Here is a 15,693-nt window from a genome sequence, read left to right on the forward strand (position 1 = left end):
AATACATCAAAATTAACGGCGCAGATTAGAGTTAGGTGCTGTAGTGTGAAGCAGGATCTTCAGATTTTGATGCACGACGATGAGGCGACCGTAGGATGCTGAGATGATCCAATCTGACGGCTACAGGAGAAGTGGGCTATGGATATTGGAAATGGGTTTGGGTAAGGGTTCTGGGCCTTGGGTATGACAAGCCCATATCTTCTTTAAGAACAATTCTTCCTTGTTAAGCCCATTTTTAGCCTTTTGGTCTTGTGCACAACATTCCTCGCGGCTTCCTTGCGTGATTCCTATCGGCTTCCACCACTTTTCTGCTCTTTTTGCTTCGTAATTCATCCAAACTTTATTTCTAACCTAAAAATGCAAAATTAATTAATAAAAATATTTATTCTTGAAAACAATGAAAATACAGAATATGGGATAAAATGTAGAATTAATGCACAAAAGATGAGTTAAATGCCAAGAAAAATATATAGAAATATGCACTTTTTAGCACTCATCAAATACCCCCAAACCTGAATTTTACTTGTCCTCAAGTAAAACAAAACTAAGGAAATCCTACCTATACCACTGTCGCTGGTCTCTCGAATGCATTTAGCGTATGCACTAAGCCTTTTAAACCACTAAGTGTCCCTAGTGGACGAGTTGAAGTCTCGTGAAGGTTTGCTTAGAACGTACCTACAAAGTTCTAGGACAAAATATAAGCTCAGATTCCATGAAATGTGACATGTGCAAGACAGTAGAAGCTCACAACAAAATGGAGATGTCAATCTAGCTATCAAAGGCACAATCCTAGCATTGATAACAACTAAAGACACGTGATAAGAGTGTAAAGTGTATCTACACATGTTTTTAGAATGACCTGAAGTTATGACTACTAATCACCAAGAGATAGTTTTTAGGCTAAGAACCGAATTCTAAGCCAAGCTAGTTGTCCGGCTTTACGAGAATTGTGAATGTTCACCCAATGAGTTGGTGATATTTCAGTTTACCCGCGTTATACATCGATGGCTGCACCCTCCTTGCTTATTACAAGATTATTTACAACAAAAAGATGACTCTTTACATGACTCTTATTTACATTGATTACTCTCTTTTATATTTGGAACAAGAGAGAACTATTGTCTTTAACATGACAAAACATGGAATAAATAAATACTTGATTTTTTTTTAAAATATTTTTTTGATTTTTCTGAATTTTTCTGATTTTTTTTTTTAATTTTTTCAAAAAGAAGGAGTTCTGTTTTCAATTATAACATGTGATCGTGGTATCTATACCATACCCCCAAACCTAAACTAAACATTGTCCTCAATGTTTCAAAATATGAAAAGAATTATAACATACGAAGAGGATTATGCTGAGTAGAGAAAAAGGAAAGAGAATACCCGATTTGACGGCGAAAGCAAAATTAGAACTCCGTTATTCAAGGCAAAAAAGCCAACATATTTCAGTTAAGAGTCACATTGGATTAGCAAAATATGTACAAAAGAAACAAAAGATTTAACTAAGAAACTATCTACTAGATTCTATACAAGAAAATTTGGTTTTTAATGGGATTTGACTTTTTGGGAAAAATTTGGTTTTGATAGGAAAAAGAAAAATTTTGGTCTTTAGGGAAAAAGAAAATTTTGGTTTTTAGGGAAAAAGGCCCAGCTGACAACTTATATTTTGAGTACGAGGCCCAACTGTTCAGTAAACCAAGCCCAGAAGTTAAGTTTCAGTTGGGTTTTGGGCTAGCTGTTTAGCCAAAAGACTAAGCCCATCTGGGCTTTGAAAACGTTTTACAAATTTTTGTTTTGGGTCAAGCCCACAGTTCAGAAATTCAAATTTCAGGGTTGAAACCCACATTTCAGAAACAAAATAAGCCCACAGTTCAGCTTAAATACAGGCCCACAGTTTAGTTAAACTACAAGCCCAGCATTCAGTCTTAAAATTACAAGCCCAAAAATTGGGTTTATTGATGGGTTTGGCTTACTAGATAGCACAACCCAGCTTCTCAGTAATTGCAGTTGCACAGCCCAGTTGGGCTTGGTTCACAGCAACAGCAACTTCAGCAAGAGCACTAGAGGCTCATCAGCAACAACAACAAGAAGAAGAAGCAACAACAGTAGGAGGTAGCAACACAGCAGCAGCAGCAACACAGAAAACAGCAGAAGCACCAACTACAACAGCAGCACAAACTCAGCTTAGCACCTCAGCATCAACACAGCAGACAGCAGCAGCACCAGAGGCTGGCTGTAGCAAAAGCAGGATTTGACATCAGCAGCAGCATCAGTTCAGCCACAGCACAGCAGCAAGTAGCACCAGCAGCAAGTAGGAAGAAGAATAAAGATTAGCAGCACAACTGAAGCAAGAGCACCAGAGGCTCAGCACCAGCAGCAGCAACTCCACATCAACAGAAGACAAACAGCAGCAGCACCAACTACCTGACACTCATTGTGTGTGATCAGTACACAGAAAAGGCAGGGAAAAATGGAAAACTGCATAAAGCAGTGCAGTTTGCAGCTGTAGATGCATGGTTTATGAGGCTACAGGTGCTAGGCTACAGGTGCAATGAGCAAAGCCACAGGGCAATGCTACAGATGCAGCAAGGCTGCAGAGCAAGGATGCAGGAATGCAAGTTATGATGGCAGACACAGATACAAATGCAAGATGAATGCAGAACTAAGTTACAGCTAAAATGCAGATGATGCAGGTATGCATATGCAGGAGATGCAGAACTACAGTTACATGCTAAAGTTACAGCTAAGTTACAGGTAAAGACAGTTACACTAATATAGCTAAGTTAAGTTACAGCTAAAACAGTTACACTAAGCTACAAACAGTTATACTAAACTAAACTAAATTACAGCTAAATTTGAAAACAGAAAAGCAAGAGCACAATTTTTTTTTTCTCTTTTTTTTTTCTTTCAACTACACAGCACCATTCCCCGGCAACGGCGCCAAAAACTTGGTAGGCTTTTAAGGATGTAAGAAAATAAGAGCAAAGAGGAAGCCTACTTGTTAACCGCAAGTGCACGGTGTCGATTGTAGCTTGTGCAAATACGGGTCGAATCCACAGGGATTAGGGTGTGAGTTGAAGTTTCCTAAGCTAATTCTCCAAACTAAATGACCTAACTAAACAAGGATATGAAAACTAACAGTGAATTGAACTAAAAGAATTAAACAAGACACTAACAGGACATGAAACAGCAAATATTGAACAAACTAAACAGTGATGGATTTTTGGATGAAAGTGAGTTTTGGAAACTAGGGCTTGGATTCCCCTCTCCACCTAAGCTAAGTCCTCCAACTATGTTCTTATCCCTTGTTAGTTATCAGTGAGCTTCTAGGCTCACTGATTAACTAGATGACAGTTGCGGTTCAAAGCCGGCTGTTCATCTAAGGGTTGGTCTAGAAAGATTACTAAGAACACTAAGATGAATCTAATCCTAGTAGTAGTTTGGGATCTCACACTGCAACTACCCGCAGAGAAGCTTGCTTAGTGTTTTAACAACCTAAAAGGATATTCAATCCTAGACAGTTCAAGCACAACAAGATCAGAGCATGGATGGGACAAATACAATTGAAATTTACAAAATAATTTAAACTAAGAACTAACCCTTGAGGCACTGGCTATTCCAGTACTCTTGGGTGAAGCACTGGATAGCCCAGGCATATATTTTACACACACCTACAACATCTATTTATAGTAACAAGCACTCAATTAGGGTTACAATAATTTTCCCCCAAATCAGAGAAATTAGGGTTACTGATTTACCTAATTTGATGGAATGATAACTACTCCATGCGTCGACCCATTCTTCTTCTGACTCTCCTGCTCCTCTCCATGCCTTCCAATTGCTTTTCTAACTCGACCTAATTCATCAATTTCTCTCCTAGGGTTTCAGAGAAAGAAAAGAAGAGAGATTGATGAAATAGATAGGTAGAGAGGTAGGGAAATGATGGGAAAGGAGATGGGTTGTAGTTGGTTTGGTTGTGGAGTGGTTGAGAAAGGTGGTGGAGGTGATGATGGTGGTGCAGGCGATGGGGAGTGGTTCTGCAGACGGGGGTGAGGGAGGTGAAGTCGATGGAGAATAAGGAGGGGAGTGTTTGGTTGATGGGTATAGGTATTAGGTGCTTGGGTGTGGCGGGGATAGCAAGCTTGATGATTTGCGAAACTCAGCCGTTGGATGTGGAATTGATAGATCAATCTGACGGCGAGATAGAAGGGAGCTTGTAGCGACCGTTGGATGTATAATACATCAAAATTAACGGCGCAGATTAGAGTTAGGTGCTGTAGTGTGAAGCAGGATCTTCAGATTTTGATGCACGACGATGAGGCGACCGTAGGATGCTGAGATGATCCAATCTGACGGCTATAGGAGAAGTGGGCTATGGATATTGGAAATGGGTTTGGGTTAGGGTTTTGGGCCTTGGGTATGCCAAGCCCATATCTTCTTTAAGAACAATTCTTCCTTGTTAAGCCCATTTCTAGCCTTTTGGTCTTGTGCACAACATTCCTCGTGGCTTCCTTGCGTGATTCCTATCGGCTTCCACCACTTTTCTGCCCTTTTTGCTTCGTAATTCATCCAAACTTTATTTCTAACCTAAAAATGCAAAATTAATTAATAAAAATATTTATTCTTGAAAACAATGAAAATACAGAATATGGGATAAAATGTAGAATTAATGCACAAAAGATGAGTTAAATGCCAAGAAAAATATATAGAAATATGCACTTTTTAGCACTCATCAATTTGCCTAGAGAAAGCCTCCATTGCAAGAATAAATAGGTAAGGAGATAGAGGATCTCCTTGCCTAATACCTCTTGTAGGTTTGAAAGATTTAGTAGGAGAGCCATTGACCATAATTTCCACTTGAGTAGTACTAATACACTGCATAATGAGATGATAGAAGTTTTCACAAAAACCAAATTTCCTGAGCACATCTAAGAGAAAAGACAACTCAAGTCTGTCAAATGCCTTTGGCATATCCATTTTAAGAGCAAGGTGACCAGTTCTTCCTTTTTTCCTTTTCATTGCTTTCACAAGCTCTTGAACTAAGTATACATTCTCTAAAATTAATCTTCCAGGCACATATGCAGATTGCATTGGAGAAATAATGTTAGCCATGTGCTTTTTTAAGTCTCAAAGAAATTATTTTTGAGATAAGATTATAGATTGTATTACAAAGAGCAATGGGCCTGAAGTCCTCTGGCTTGTGAGATGAAGTAGTTTTAGGAATTAAAGTGATTCTGGTATTATTGAGTTTCTTCAGAAGAAAACCACATCTGAAAAAGGATTGCACTGTGTTACACACATCATCTTGAACTAATTTCCACTGAGATTGATCGAAACCTGGAGGAAAGCCATCAGGTCTTGGAGAAGTCCATGGATCCATTAACTTTAGAGCTTGAAGAATTTCTTGAGTTGAAGGAATGCTAATTAAGGCTGCATTGTCTTCCTCAGTGATACAAGAAGAAATATGCTGCAGAAAGTTACCACTATCAGTTGGATTTGATGTTGAACTTATATTCTTGAAGTGAGAAATTAGGAGATCTTCTATATATAGAACCTCTATCTTGACACCATATACCATCTTGAGCCTGCAAGGAGTCTATTCTATTTCTAACTTTCCTTTGATTTGCTCTGATATGGAAATATTTTTGAATTTCTGTCCATATCATTATAGAAGTGATCTTTGAACTTCTGTCTGTTTGAGGAAGCTTGAATTTCATTTAAGCATCAATTTCTTTTTCAAGGATTAGGACTGCATCAGTATTACTGCCTTGAATATCTGTGTATTGCAGTTTCACTATTTGTTGTTGAAGATCTGTGATTTTACCTTGAATCTGAGCATAAATGTTTTACTCCATTTAGATAAGACATGTCTAGTGTTAGACAGTTTGTCATTCATGATAAAAGCTGCAGAACCTATGGAGTTAGAGACCCATGCATTCTTGATTTCATTTATATAAGTATCATTTTGAAGCTAGTGCTCAAAAAATTTCCACGATCTACTTGAACCTGAAAAGAATGGGTGCATGGTTTGAACCTTTAATTGGAAGATTTATTAATTTGGAATCAGGGAAAGCAATGAGCCAATCATTATTAACCAAGGATCTATTTAATCTAGATTTTATTCTACCAGTACCATGACTATTAATCTGGATGTAATCCCCTACTTAATTGATCTCATCTAAGTCCGCATTATTGAGTTGTATTATAAGATGATGACTTGGTTATATGATTTACTTGAAATCATCGTAATGGTCAACATCAGTATCCTTATCAAAGTGCACTAATACAACAAGTATTTCAAGTTAAACCACCAATAAAGCTCTGGTGATGTAAGTTTAAATCTTAGATCAAACTCGTCTTTATAGAGTAAGCTGATGTAAAACTACAACGGTAATACTAAAAATTACGGCAGAAGTACCAATGACCAAAAAAAATGACAAACATTTTTGAAGCAGTAGAAGTAGGCAATACCGTGGAAACTTAAAGGTTTAAATATAAAAAAAGAAAACACAAATATTATCTTGCACGACATGCATAAAGTGCAAGAGCATACTATCAATTACATAAGTAAGAACTAACGTGTCCTTCCGGGCTTATAAATTTAAAAAGTATACCTATAAGGTTTGTTTGATATTGGGTACCAGAGAATAAACAATCAGAGAACAAAAAATAATGTTGTATCACTTACTTCAAGGCCTTGTGGTTCTTTTCTGCAAATATTTCGACCATTCCCAAATAATTGGCGAGTGCAGTCGGTCAATGAAATGATGCTTTCAGGATACAGTAAAGCTAACAACATTTTGGATTCAAGAGTTGTACAGTTGAACTCCCTTAACCCAACCAAGAACACACAGTAATTAGATTCTGATATGTTTAGAGAGAAAAGAAATTAGAGATTTTTTTGAAATGTTCAAATGTGAGAAGGCCTTAATAATTTATAGAGGGTTTCATGTTGGAGATATCTATTTATATGTGGCTTCCCTAACTCTACCCGTTTTTGAGAAGATTTCTCCATTTATCTTGTAAACTACCGTTAATACATAGTGAAACCATCCCGTGGCCGTAGGTTTTTCCGTGGAACCACATCAATTGCATATGTTTTCTCAAGCTTTATCTTTAGTTTGGGGCTCACATTTTGCTGGTTCTCTTGCAGAAACTATTGAGATTAAAAGTTGAACGAAAATTAAGGCAACAAAGCGCATCTGGTGTAGTGGTATCATAGTACCCTCCCACGGTACTGACCAGGGTTCGATTCCCCGGATGCGCATTTCCTATTTTGTTTTTATCACTATGATTTTTTTTCTTTTTTTGTTTTGCTGGGAATATCACCAAGTATGATCGAACTTCGTATAATATAGAAAGCTCGTTAAAGGACAAACAAAAAGATTACTTTCGGCTTAACGGCATAAGCTAAACAGCCTAAACTGGAAGTATTGTAAAATGTTTAAACCCAGCATGACCAAGTAAACAAAGATTGCCGGCTAAATATATACCAAGAAAAAGATATAATCCAGGTATCCAACTAATTATCAGCGTTACTTATAACGTTAAATCCTATAAGTAACGCTGTCATTGGCCTGCAATTAACATCTCTTTCCTGAAAAGTTTGACTTCACATGAGCTTAATTGTGTATTAATAAAGGTTATAAGCTGTGAATATGTAAAGTTAAAACCATCAAGTAATGGTTAAGTAGGAAAACCATCTTCTATTGATAATCAAGAGTACGATAATCAATAGTTCGCCTTAGTTTGTAATAATGGCAGAGAATAAAGAGAGTGTGTCGCTTTTTCAGCTTTTTAAGTTTGCTGATCATTTCGATAAATGGTTGTTGTTCTTCGGAATTCTTGGTAGCGTTGGAGATGGGTTAATGAATCCTCTTACTATGATTGTTCTTGCTGGTGCAATAAATGATTATGGGAATACCGATATTAAGCTCACAAATCATGTTGTTGACAAGGTCAGTTTAGTTAAAGAATCCATATTAGTCGAAATCTTGGGGTTCATGGGTATTTGACTTAACCACATTTACATGAATTTATATTTTGTAGTATACACTCAGACTACTGTATGTTGCATTAGGAGTTGGAGTTGCCGCTTTTGTAGGTAGTACACGAAAAAACATCTATATTCATTGATGTTGCTTTAATGGTTCAAGTTGTGCCTGACATTTAACTATTACACCGTTATAAATATGTTATGCAGAAGGACTTTGTTGGACAAGAACAGCAGAAAGACAGGCTTCTCGTATGAGAAGCGAGTACCTCAGATCCGTCCTTAGGCAGGAAGTTAGTTTTTTTGATACCCAAGCTGGTACTTCCGTAACATTTGATGTTGTCTCCACAATTTCCTCTGATGCTCATTCAATCCAAGATGTTATTGCCGACAAGGTATATTTGTTAAAACTTAATAACCGTGTGAATTATGCATCTGTAATTGATTTTTAACATGACTCAAACGAACTGTTATTGTGTAGATACCCAACTACCTCGCGCATGTTACCTCATTCCTCCTATGTCTAGTAGTAGCCTTCTGCCTTTCGTGGAGACTAGCATTAGCAGCACTACCGTTCTCTTTCATGTTCATCATTCCAGGGGTTGGTTTTGGGTCACTACTAATGGCCCAGATGATGAAAATGAAGGGTGCTTATGGAGTTCCTGGAGGAATTTCAGAACAAGCAATTTCTTGTATCCGAACCGTGTTTGCATATGTAGGAGAGCGTCAAACGCTTGAAAGGTTCAGCGAAGGACTTAAGGAGAGCATGGACCTTGGTATAAAGGTAGGGCTTACAAAAGGAATGCTGATCGGGAGTATGGGGTTGATTTTTGCTGCTTGGGCATTCTTAGCTTGGGTTGGAAGTACTTTAATTATCAATAGAGGTGAAAAAGGTGGTGCTATTTTCGCTACTGGGTGTAGTCTCATCATGGGAGGAATGTAAGCACTTACTTTCCTACTGATTTTTTCACTATATTCATCAAATCGTACTTGTGCCTAGTAGCGTATTCTCATTATGAAATCCTTGATGTTGATATTTCAGGTCTTTAATGAGTGCACTTCCGAATATTACATTCTTCGGAGTGGCAACAGCTGCTGCAACCCGGATATTTGAGATGATCGATCGACTTCCAGCAATAGATTTAGAAGATGAAAAAGGAAAAGTTCTAACATATGTGAGAGGAGATATTGAGTTTAAGGATGTTCATTTCAGTTACCCATCAAGACCTGATACTCCAATTCTGCAAGGATTCAATCTTAAAGTCCGGGCAGGTAATACTGTTGGTCTTGTCGGAGGCAGTGGTTCTGGGAAATCCACAGTCATTGCACTACTTGAAAGATTTTATGATCCAAGCAAAGGAGAAATATACTTGGATGGAAATAAAATCAGGAGATTGCAGCTTAAATCATTGAGATCTCAAATAGGACTTGTCAATCAAGAACCAGTGCTCTTCGCAACATCCATCAAAGAGAATATTTTGTTTGGAAAGGAAGGTGCATCCATGGAGCTTGCCATCGAAGCAGCTAAAAGTGCAAATGCGCACGATTTCATCATAAAATTACCAGATGGGTATGAGACACATGTAAGCAGCAAGCTTAACTTATAATCCTCAACTGACAAATTTTGTTTGCTGTTTTCATAAATTTGACGAATCATTTGCTGTTCTTTTTGTCACTCTAGGTTGGGCAATTTGGAGTTCAGTTGTCTGGAGGACAAAAACAAAGAATTGCCATTGCAAGAGCTCTGGTCAGAGATCCAAGAATTTTATTGTTTGATGAAGCTACAAGTGCATTAGATGCAGAATCTGAACGAGTAGTACAAGATGCACTTGACCAGGCATCACAGGGAAGGACAACAATCACAATTGCTCATCGCCTCTCAACAATACGTAAATCGAACTTGATAGCCGTCGTTCAGTCAGGAAAAGTTGTAGAATTAGGTTCTCATGATGAACTGATTAAGATGAATGACGGAGAAGGTGGAGAATACTCCAGAATGTTGGAATTGCAGAAGACAGCAACTAAAAATGAAACTTCAAATCCTCGTATTGCTGTCGAAGACTACAATTATCAAAAGATGGTTATGTTGAAGGGTATGATGAGTCCGGTTAGCGTAAAATCGAGCAGACAAGTAAGTCCAGCATACCCTTTGAGTCCAGCACATTCCATTAGTCCGGCATACTCTTTCATTCAAAGTCACCACTATGAAATTCCTAATGAAGAAAATGTCGATCTTTCCGCTAAACCTCCTGCACCTTCGCAATGGCGTCTGTTGAAAATGAATGCACCAGAGTGGAAAAGAGCATTCCTTGGATGTTTAGGTGCCGTTGGTTTTGGAGCAGTTCAGCCTGGGCATTTCTTCTGCCTGGGAACTATGATCTCAGTGTTCTTTCTCAAGGATTTCGATAAACTTAGATCAGAAACAAGATTCTATTCCTTGATGTTTCTACTGGTAGCATTTCTCTGTCTCGTCACCAACCTCCTCTTACATTACAACTTTGCTGTCATGGGAGAACGATTAACAAAACGAATACGTGTGCAACTACTAGAAAAGGTTCTGAGTTTCGAAGTCGGATGGTTTGATCAAGATGAGAATACAAGTGCAGCTATTTGTGCAAGATTAGCCAGTGAAGCCAGCATTGTTCGCTCCCTTGTTGGAGACCGTATATCTTTGTTGGTTCAAGCTTTTATAGGAGCTGCTATTGCTTTTGTGCTTGGATTAATCCTCTCTTGGAGACTAGCTAGCGTCATGATAGCAATGCAACCAATACTAATCGCTAGCTACTATTCAAGGACTGTTTTAATGGCAAGCATGTCTGTAAAGGCTCAAAAGGCACAAAATGAAGGAAGTCAACTAGTCAGTGAAGCAGTGGTTAACCACAGGACCATCACTGCTTTTTCTTCTCAAAAAAGAATACTAGATCTCTTTGAGGGTACCATGGAAGGACCCAGAAAGGAAGCCATCAAACAATCGTGGTATGCCGGTATCGGTCTATGCAGCTCTCAGTTTCTTACAACTGCCTCTATAGCTATGACTTATTGGTATGGGGGAAGGTTGCTTGTTCAAGGACTTATATCCACTAAGAGAATGTTTCAAGCTTTCTTCATCTTGCTGAGTACAGGTAAGAACATAGCAGATGCAGGAAGCATGACTTCAGATTTAGCTAAGGGCAGCGAAGCTATAAGATCAGTGTTCGCGATGCTAGACCGCAAAAGTATGATCGTGCCAGATGACCCTGAGGGAATCAACCCTACTAGAGGAATCAAGGGTCGGATTGAGTTTAAAAATGTTTACTTTTCTTATCCATCTAGGCCTAATCAGATGATCTTCAACGGTTTAAGTCTGAAAATTGAAGCTGGTAAAACTATAGCATTGGTCGGACAAAGTGGTTCCGGAAAATCTACTACTATTGCATTAATAGAGAGATTTTACGATCCCTTAGATGGGTCTATAGAAATTGATGGAATAGACATGAGGAGCTACAACTTGCGGAACTTAAGATCCCATATAGCTTTGGTTAGTCAGGAGCCGACTCTTTTCGCAGGAACCATCCGTGAGAACATTTTATATGGGAAAGAGAATGCAACAGAATCGGAATTAAGAAAGGCTTCATCTCTTGCTATTGCTCATGAATTCATAAGGTATCAAGCAACAAGAACATTTCAACATTTTCTTAATAGTCTCCTTTCTGAACCTGGAATTTGAACTTCCAATCTAATTTTTTTTTGTACTACAGTGGAATGAAGGATGGCTATGAAACCTACTGTGGAGAAAGAGGAGTTCAGTTATCCGGAGGACAGAAACAGAGGATAGCACTTGCTCGTGCAATATTGAAAAACCCAGCGATCCTACTGCTGGATGAAGCCACAAGTGCGCTTGATAGCGTATCAGAAAACCTGATTCAAGAAGCATTGGAGAAAATGATGGTTGGCCGAACGTGTGTGGTTGTAGCTCACAGATTATCTACAATACAGAGATCAGACACTATAGCTGTCATTAAGAATGGGAAAGTGGTGGAGCAAGGATCACATTCTGAGCTCCTGAGCATTGGACGCCGAGGTTCATACTACTCTCTGATAAAACTACAAGAAAACAACTCCCCTTACCGTTAATGCTCAAGTAAAACAAAGCTGAAAGACTGAGGAACAACTGTTCCCACTCTGTTGAAGTTCAAACTTCACTGCATGTTTCTTAAATGATAGCATTTTCTGGATGTGCTGCTGTAAGATGCAAGAAGGCATCGCCCTTGCTAGACTAGTAGTCGGACAAATTTACAAATTCTATGAGTTCATCTTTGTTTCAGTAAATGAGTCCATCCATTTCTGAGTGTTTTACAATGCTTGATCAAGTAGAAAGAACCATAAAGATACAACAAACCTTACTAATATCATACCGTAATCACTATGGGAACTTTAACCAACACTACACAACCAAAACCCATGAAGAAAAATGCCCAAATGTGTTTTTTTTTTCACAAAATAGAACGAGTGCACGAATTATACAATGTGCGAGTAATATTTACCCAGCCCGTATTCTATCTAACCTGTCAACACTTCTTCGTGCTCTCTCCACCATCTGTTGGTCGATGCTCCTTCGAGACTTCTCAAAACAATCTACACTCCTTCGGGACCTCTCCATATAGTCAAACGAGATTTTAAACTTTTCCAATTTCTCTATTGTAGATTTGAGTTCCTGCGTTTTCTTTTCAGTGCTCTTCCTAGGTTTCTCTCTGCGATCAGTGCTCTTCCTTGAGACCTCAAAACAATCAGTACTCTGCCTGGAGGGATCAAACTGGTCAACGCTCCGCCTTGAACTGCTTCTTCGAGAAGGTGACTTTTCCATGTTATGAATGAACTTCTTCAGATGCTTAATATACTCGGGGTATAGCTCCAAGTCGCAGTGGTTCCCTCCTTTTAGCCATAGAGGTTCATACTTCTCTTTACAGAGTTCCCATAGTTGCTTACCATGAGAGCAGTCCACAACATCGTCAGACGTCCCCTATACATGAGGAAAATAAGCAGATTTCGGTGAAATTTATGGACGGCCTAGACTACTACAAACTGTATTTTTAGCTTTTGAGAGAAACAAAATAATGGTCCATGCACTCATATTACCAGCCAGTAGGATGTTTTTACCAGTTCCTGCCTACATACAGTTTAAAACTATGTATATTGATTATTCATAGGTATTAACTGATGGCCTGGCATCACCCAGATCCCCTAGCCTCAGTATCAATTTGAAAGTTTCAAATGGTCGATGCCTAGCCGTTAAACCATGACGGCTAATTCCCCGAAAGAAATTGTTTGAGACAATAGGTGTACAAACACCTCATATCATCACCATCCTCAAAAAAGTTCAGTTTTGTGCCAAAGGTTATGAACTTCTAACTAGCAAAATTACCTCCTATGATTTGCTGATGTCTAAATGACAAAAATATCAGTACTATGTTTATACTGAGTACTTATGTTTAGTGGTCACGAGAAGTTGATGGTTCACAGTTGGAAATAAACATCAAACCGGTCATAAAGAGCAGTTGCGGCAGTAAATACGAACTCATTTTGATAAAAGGTAATTACAAGATCATTCAATTAAAAGGCACAAAAATTCAAACACACTCTTATAACCAAAACCAAAATTTGCAGTATTAAGTTACAAAGCATTCATGCAATTTTAACAGAGAGAGGTGAGAGTACTTACATGAATGACGAGTACAGGACATTCAACTGATGGTATTTTGTCGATATTCTGCACAAAATCAATGCAACAAAATGTTGATCCACAAAGTATAAATACTTTAAACTCCACAAAACCAAATAGAAATGAAGTAGAGTGTTCTTCTAACTAACCTTATAGATGTCAAACCAGTATGTGCGTTTTACAGGATACATGACCCTTAACCCAGAAAGTATTGGACTATGAAGAACAACAGCTCTTAAATCAGGTAGCCTAGCAGCTAGATCCAAAGTGGGTCCACTACCAACAGATTGACCATACAAGATTACATCTTCCTGTTTAGCACCATAACTCTCTTCAAGACACTTATATGCAGCTTCAATATCAGCATAAGTATTATGTTCCGTCGGCTGTAAAAAAAAAATACACCGACTGATGAGTATTCAGAAAAACAACATTCCGAGCATCAAATGAAATTCCGAGCACACAACTAACCTTCCCAGTTGACTGCCCATATCCTGAATAATCATACCTGCACAAACCCAGAAGATCTAAACAGTGAGTGTTTCAGATCAAGCAATCTAAATTTCCACACAGAAGTTACTCCTCAGATCTATAAAATTTCACTATAATGATTCAAAATGTACTGGTTGTTACAAATATAAAATTTTTTGAAGTGGCTAAACTAACAAATCTGAGTACGTACCCCATGAGATTGACGCGTAAATGAATACTCAATTCGATGAAAAGCTCATACATTTGACCAAGATCGGCAGCGTTACCATGAGAATAAAGAAGAGTAGAAGTAGCCATTGGATTACGAACATATAGGGCAGCAATTTCATTACCTCTGCGAGTAGGCAATTTAAGTATTTCAACATTTTCTCTGTGTGGGAAAGTGTTTAATATCATTATACTTGTTATTTCATCTGTTACCAACTTATATGATGGCGGGTTTGGTGGAAAAAATGCTAGTTTTGCTGCCACTGATGATGTTACTCCACCCATCCCTCTCTCTCTCTCGATCACAAAAAAAATTTCCTTGAGAAAGAACCAGATCAATAAATGGATGTAAAGCGAAGCAATTCTCTTTACTCCTCTCTCTCTGGGAGAGGAAGAAGGAAAGAGAATGTTTGTGTTGCTTTTTTCTTTCTTTTTTTTCTTTTTCTTCGTCTGAGACTTCTTTTTGAAGTGGTGGTGGAAACTGATACTTTTCTAGTACTACACTAACGTACACCGAAAGTGAGTAGTTGAAGAGAAGAAGAAGAAACAAAGAGTGATTCACACTCAAAAACAGTACAGTTCCAATATTTGGAGAGTTGTGAATATACAGAGTGCTGAGAGAGGGATAAAAATAAGAAAGAATAACGGTTACCCAAAGAAATGAAAAGAATAAATTAATAAATAAATAAGATAGTGGTCTCTATTTTACTCCTATTTCATTTTCTTTGGTTTGTATCTATTTTAAATGGATGGATGAACCCTTAAATGCCGCTAAAGCTTAAAGATCAGTTTTACAGATCCGCGATCAGGCCTGCCATGTTATACGGTGCGGAATGCTGGGCGATAAATAGTCGGGATACTTTGAGATTGAAGAGTACCGAAATGAGGATGCTGAGGTGGGCATGCGGACATACGAGGCATGACAGTATCAGGAATGAGTACTACGTAAGAAATCTATGGTAGCGCCAATCAAGGAGATGCTCGCACAGCATCGGTTGCGCTGGTTTGGGCATCTCCAGCAAAGACCGCCTGATGCCCCAGTGCGAGTAGGTCGCATCAGGCGCGCTGAAGGAAGGATGCAACGCAGAGTCCGACCGAAGCTAGCTTGGGATGAGTGCGTAAAGAACGAATTGAGCAACCGAAATCTTTCACCAGAGCAGGCGTTGGACAGACAGACATGGAGGGCGGCAATACGCGTGGAAGAGGTGGGTTTCAGGTATGTAGACTAACAACCCCTCTCATTTATTTCCTAAAAATTTCTTTACAACCCAACCAGCGAACACGTAAAGGCAACCCTGCAGTT

The 15,693-nt window shown here is 38.6% G+C and overlaps 2 protein-coding genes and 1 non-coding gene across 3 annotated transcripts; 2 read left to right on the forward strand and 1 right to left on the reverse strand.

Annotated features, from left to right (window-relative positions):
* The first annotated feature begins 7,196 nt into the window (after positions 1–7,196).
* Positions 7,197–7,267, forward strand: TRNAG-CCC. The gene has a single exon. It is a non-coding gene; the product is annotated as a tRNA-Gly (tRNA).
* A 490-nt stretch (positions 7,268–7,757) lies between these two features.
* On the forward strand, positions 7,758–12,106 carry LOC113341860 (putative multidrug resistance protein). Its single transcript, XM_026586579.1, has 7 exons — positions 7,758–7,958; positions 8,050–8,104; positions 8,204–8,388; positions 8,475–8,932; positions 9,036–9,576; positions 9,675–11,635; positions 11,731–12,106. Exons 1-7 carry the CDS (start codon positions 7,758–7,760, stop codon positions 12,104–12,106), a joined length of 3,777 nt encoding a protein of 1,258 aa, XP_026442364.1.
* A 158-nt stretch (positions 12,107–12,264) lies between these two features.
* LOC113341902 (alpha/beta hydrolase domain-containing protein 17B-like) lies at positions 12,265–15,010 on the reverse strand. The gene is made up of 5 exons (XM_026586611.1): positions 14,374–15,010; positions 14,163–14,199; positions 13,841–14,077; positions 13,692–13,739; positions 12,265–12,992 (listed from the first exon to the last, which is right to left on the reverse strand). Exons 1-5 carry the CDS (start codon positions 14,673–14,675, stop codon positions 12,513–12,515), a joined length of 1,104 nt encoding a protein of 367 aa, XP_026442396.1. The 5' UTR covers positions 14,676–15,010; the 3' UTR covers positions 12,265–12,512.
* Positions 15,011–15,693: the final 683 nt, after the last annotated feature.

Source organism: Papaver somniferum, unplaced genomic scaffold (assembly GCF_003573695.1).
Source record: "Papaver somniferum cultivar HN1 unplaced genomic scaffold, ASM357369v1 unplaced-scaffold_32, whole genome shotgun sequence".
Taxonomy (NCBI): domain Eukaryota; kingdom Viridiplantae; phylum Streptophyta; class Magnoliopsida; order Ranunculales; family Papaveraceae; genus Papaver; species Papaver somniferum.

What these genes read in the sequence shown, in the direction of transcription:
- LOC113341860 (XM_026586579.1), top strand. Translation starts at nt 7,758, where the DNA reads ATGGCAGAGAATAAAGAGAGTGTGTCGCTTTTTCAGCTTTTTAAGTTT. An exon ending in CAAATCATGTTGTTGACAAG is followed by an intron (nt 7,959 to 8,049) that starts GTCAGTTTAGTT and finishes TATATTTTGTAG; the next exon opens with TATACACTCAGACTACTGTA. An exon ending in AAGATGTTATTGCCGACAAG is followed by an intron (nt 8,389 to 8,474) that starts GTATATTTGTTA and finishes GTTATTGTGTAG; the next exon opens with ATACCCAACTACCTCGCGCA.
- LOC113341902 (XM_026586611.1), bottom strand. Translation starts at nt 14,675, where the DNA reads ATGGGTGGAGTAACATCATCAGTGGCAGCAAAACTAGCATTTTTTCCA. An exon ending in TTACGCGTCAATCTCATGGG is followed by an intron (nt 14,200 to 14,373) that starts GTACGTACTCAG and finishes GGGTTTGTGCAG; the next exon opens with GTATGATTATTCAGGATATG. An exon ending in GTCCTGTACTCGTCATTCAT is followed by an intron (nt 12,993 to 13,691) that starts GTAAGTACTCTC and finishes CCTCATGTATAG; the next exon opens with GGGACGTCTGACGATGTTGT.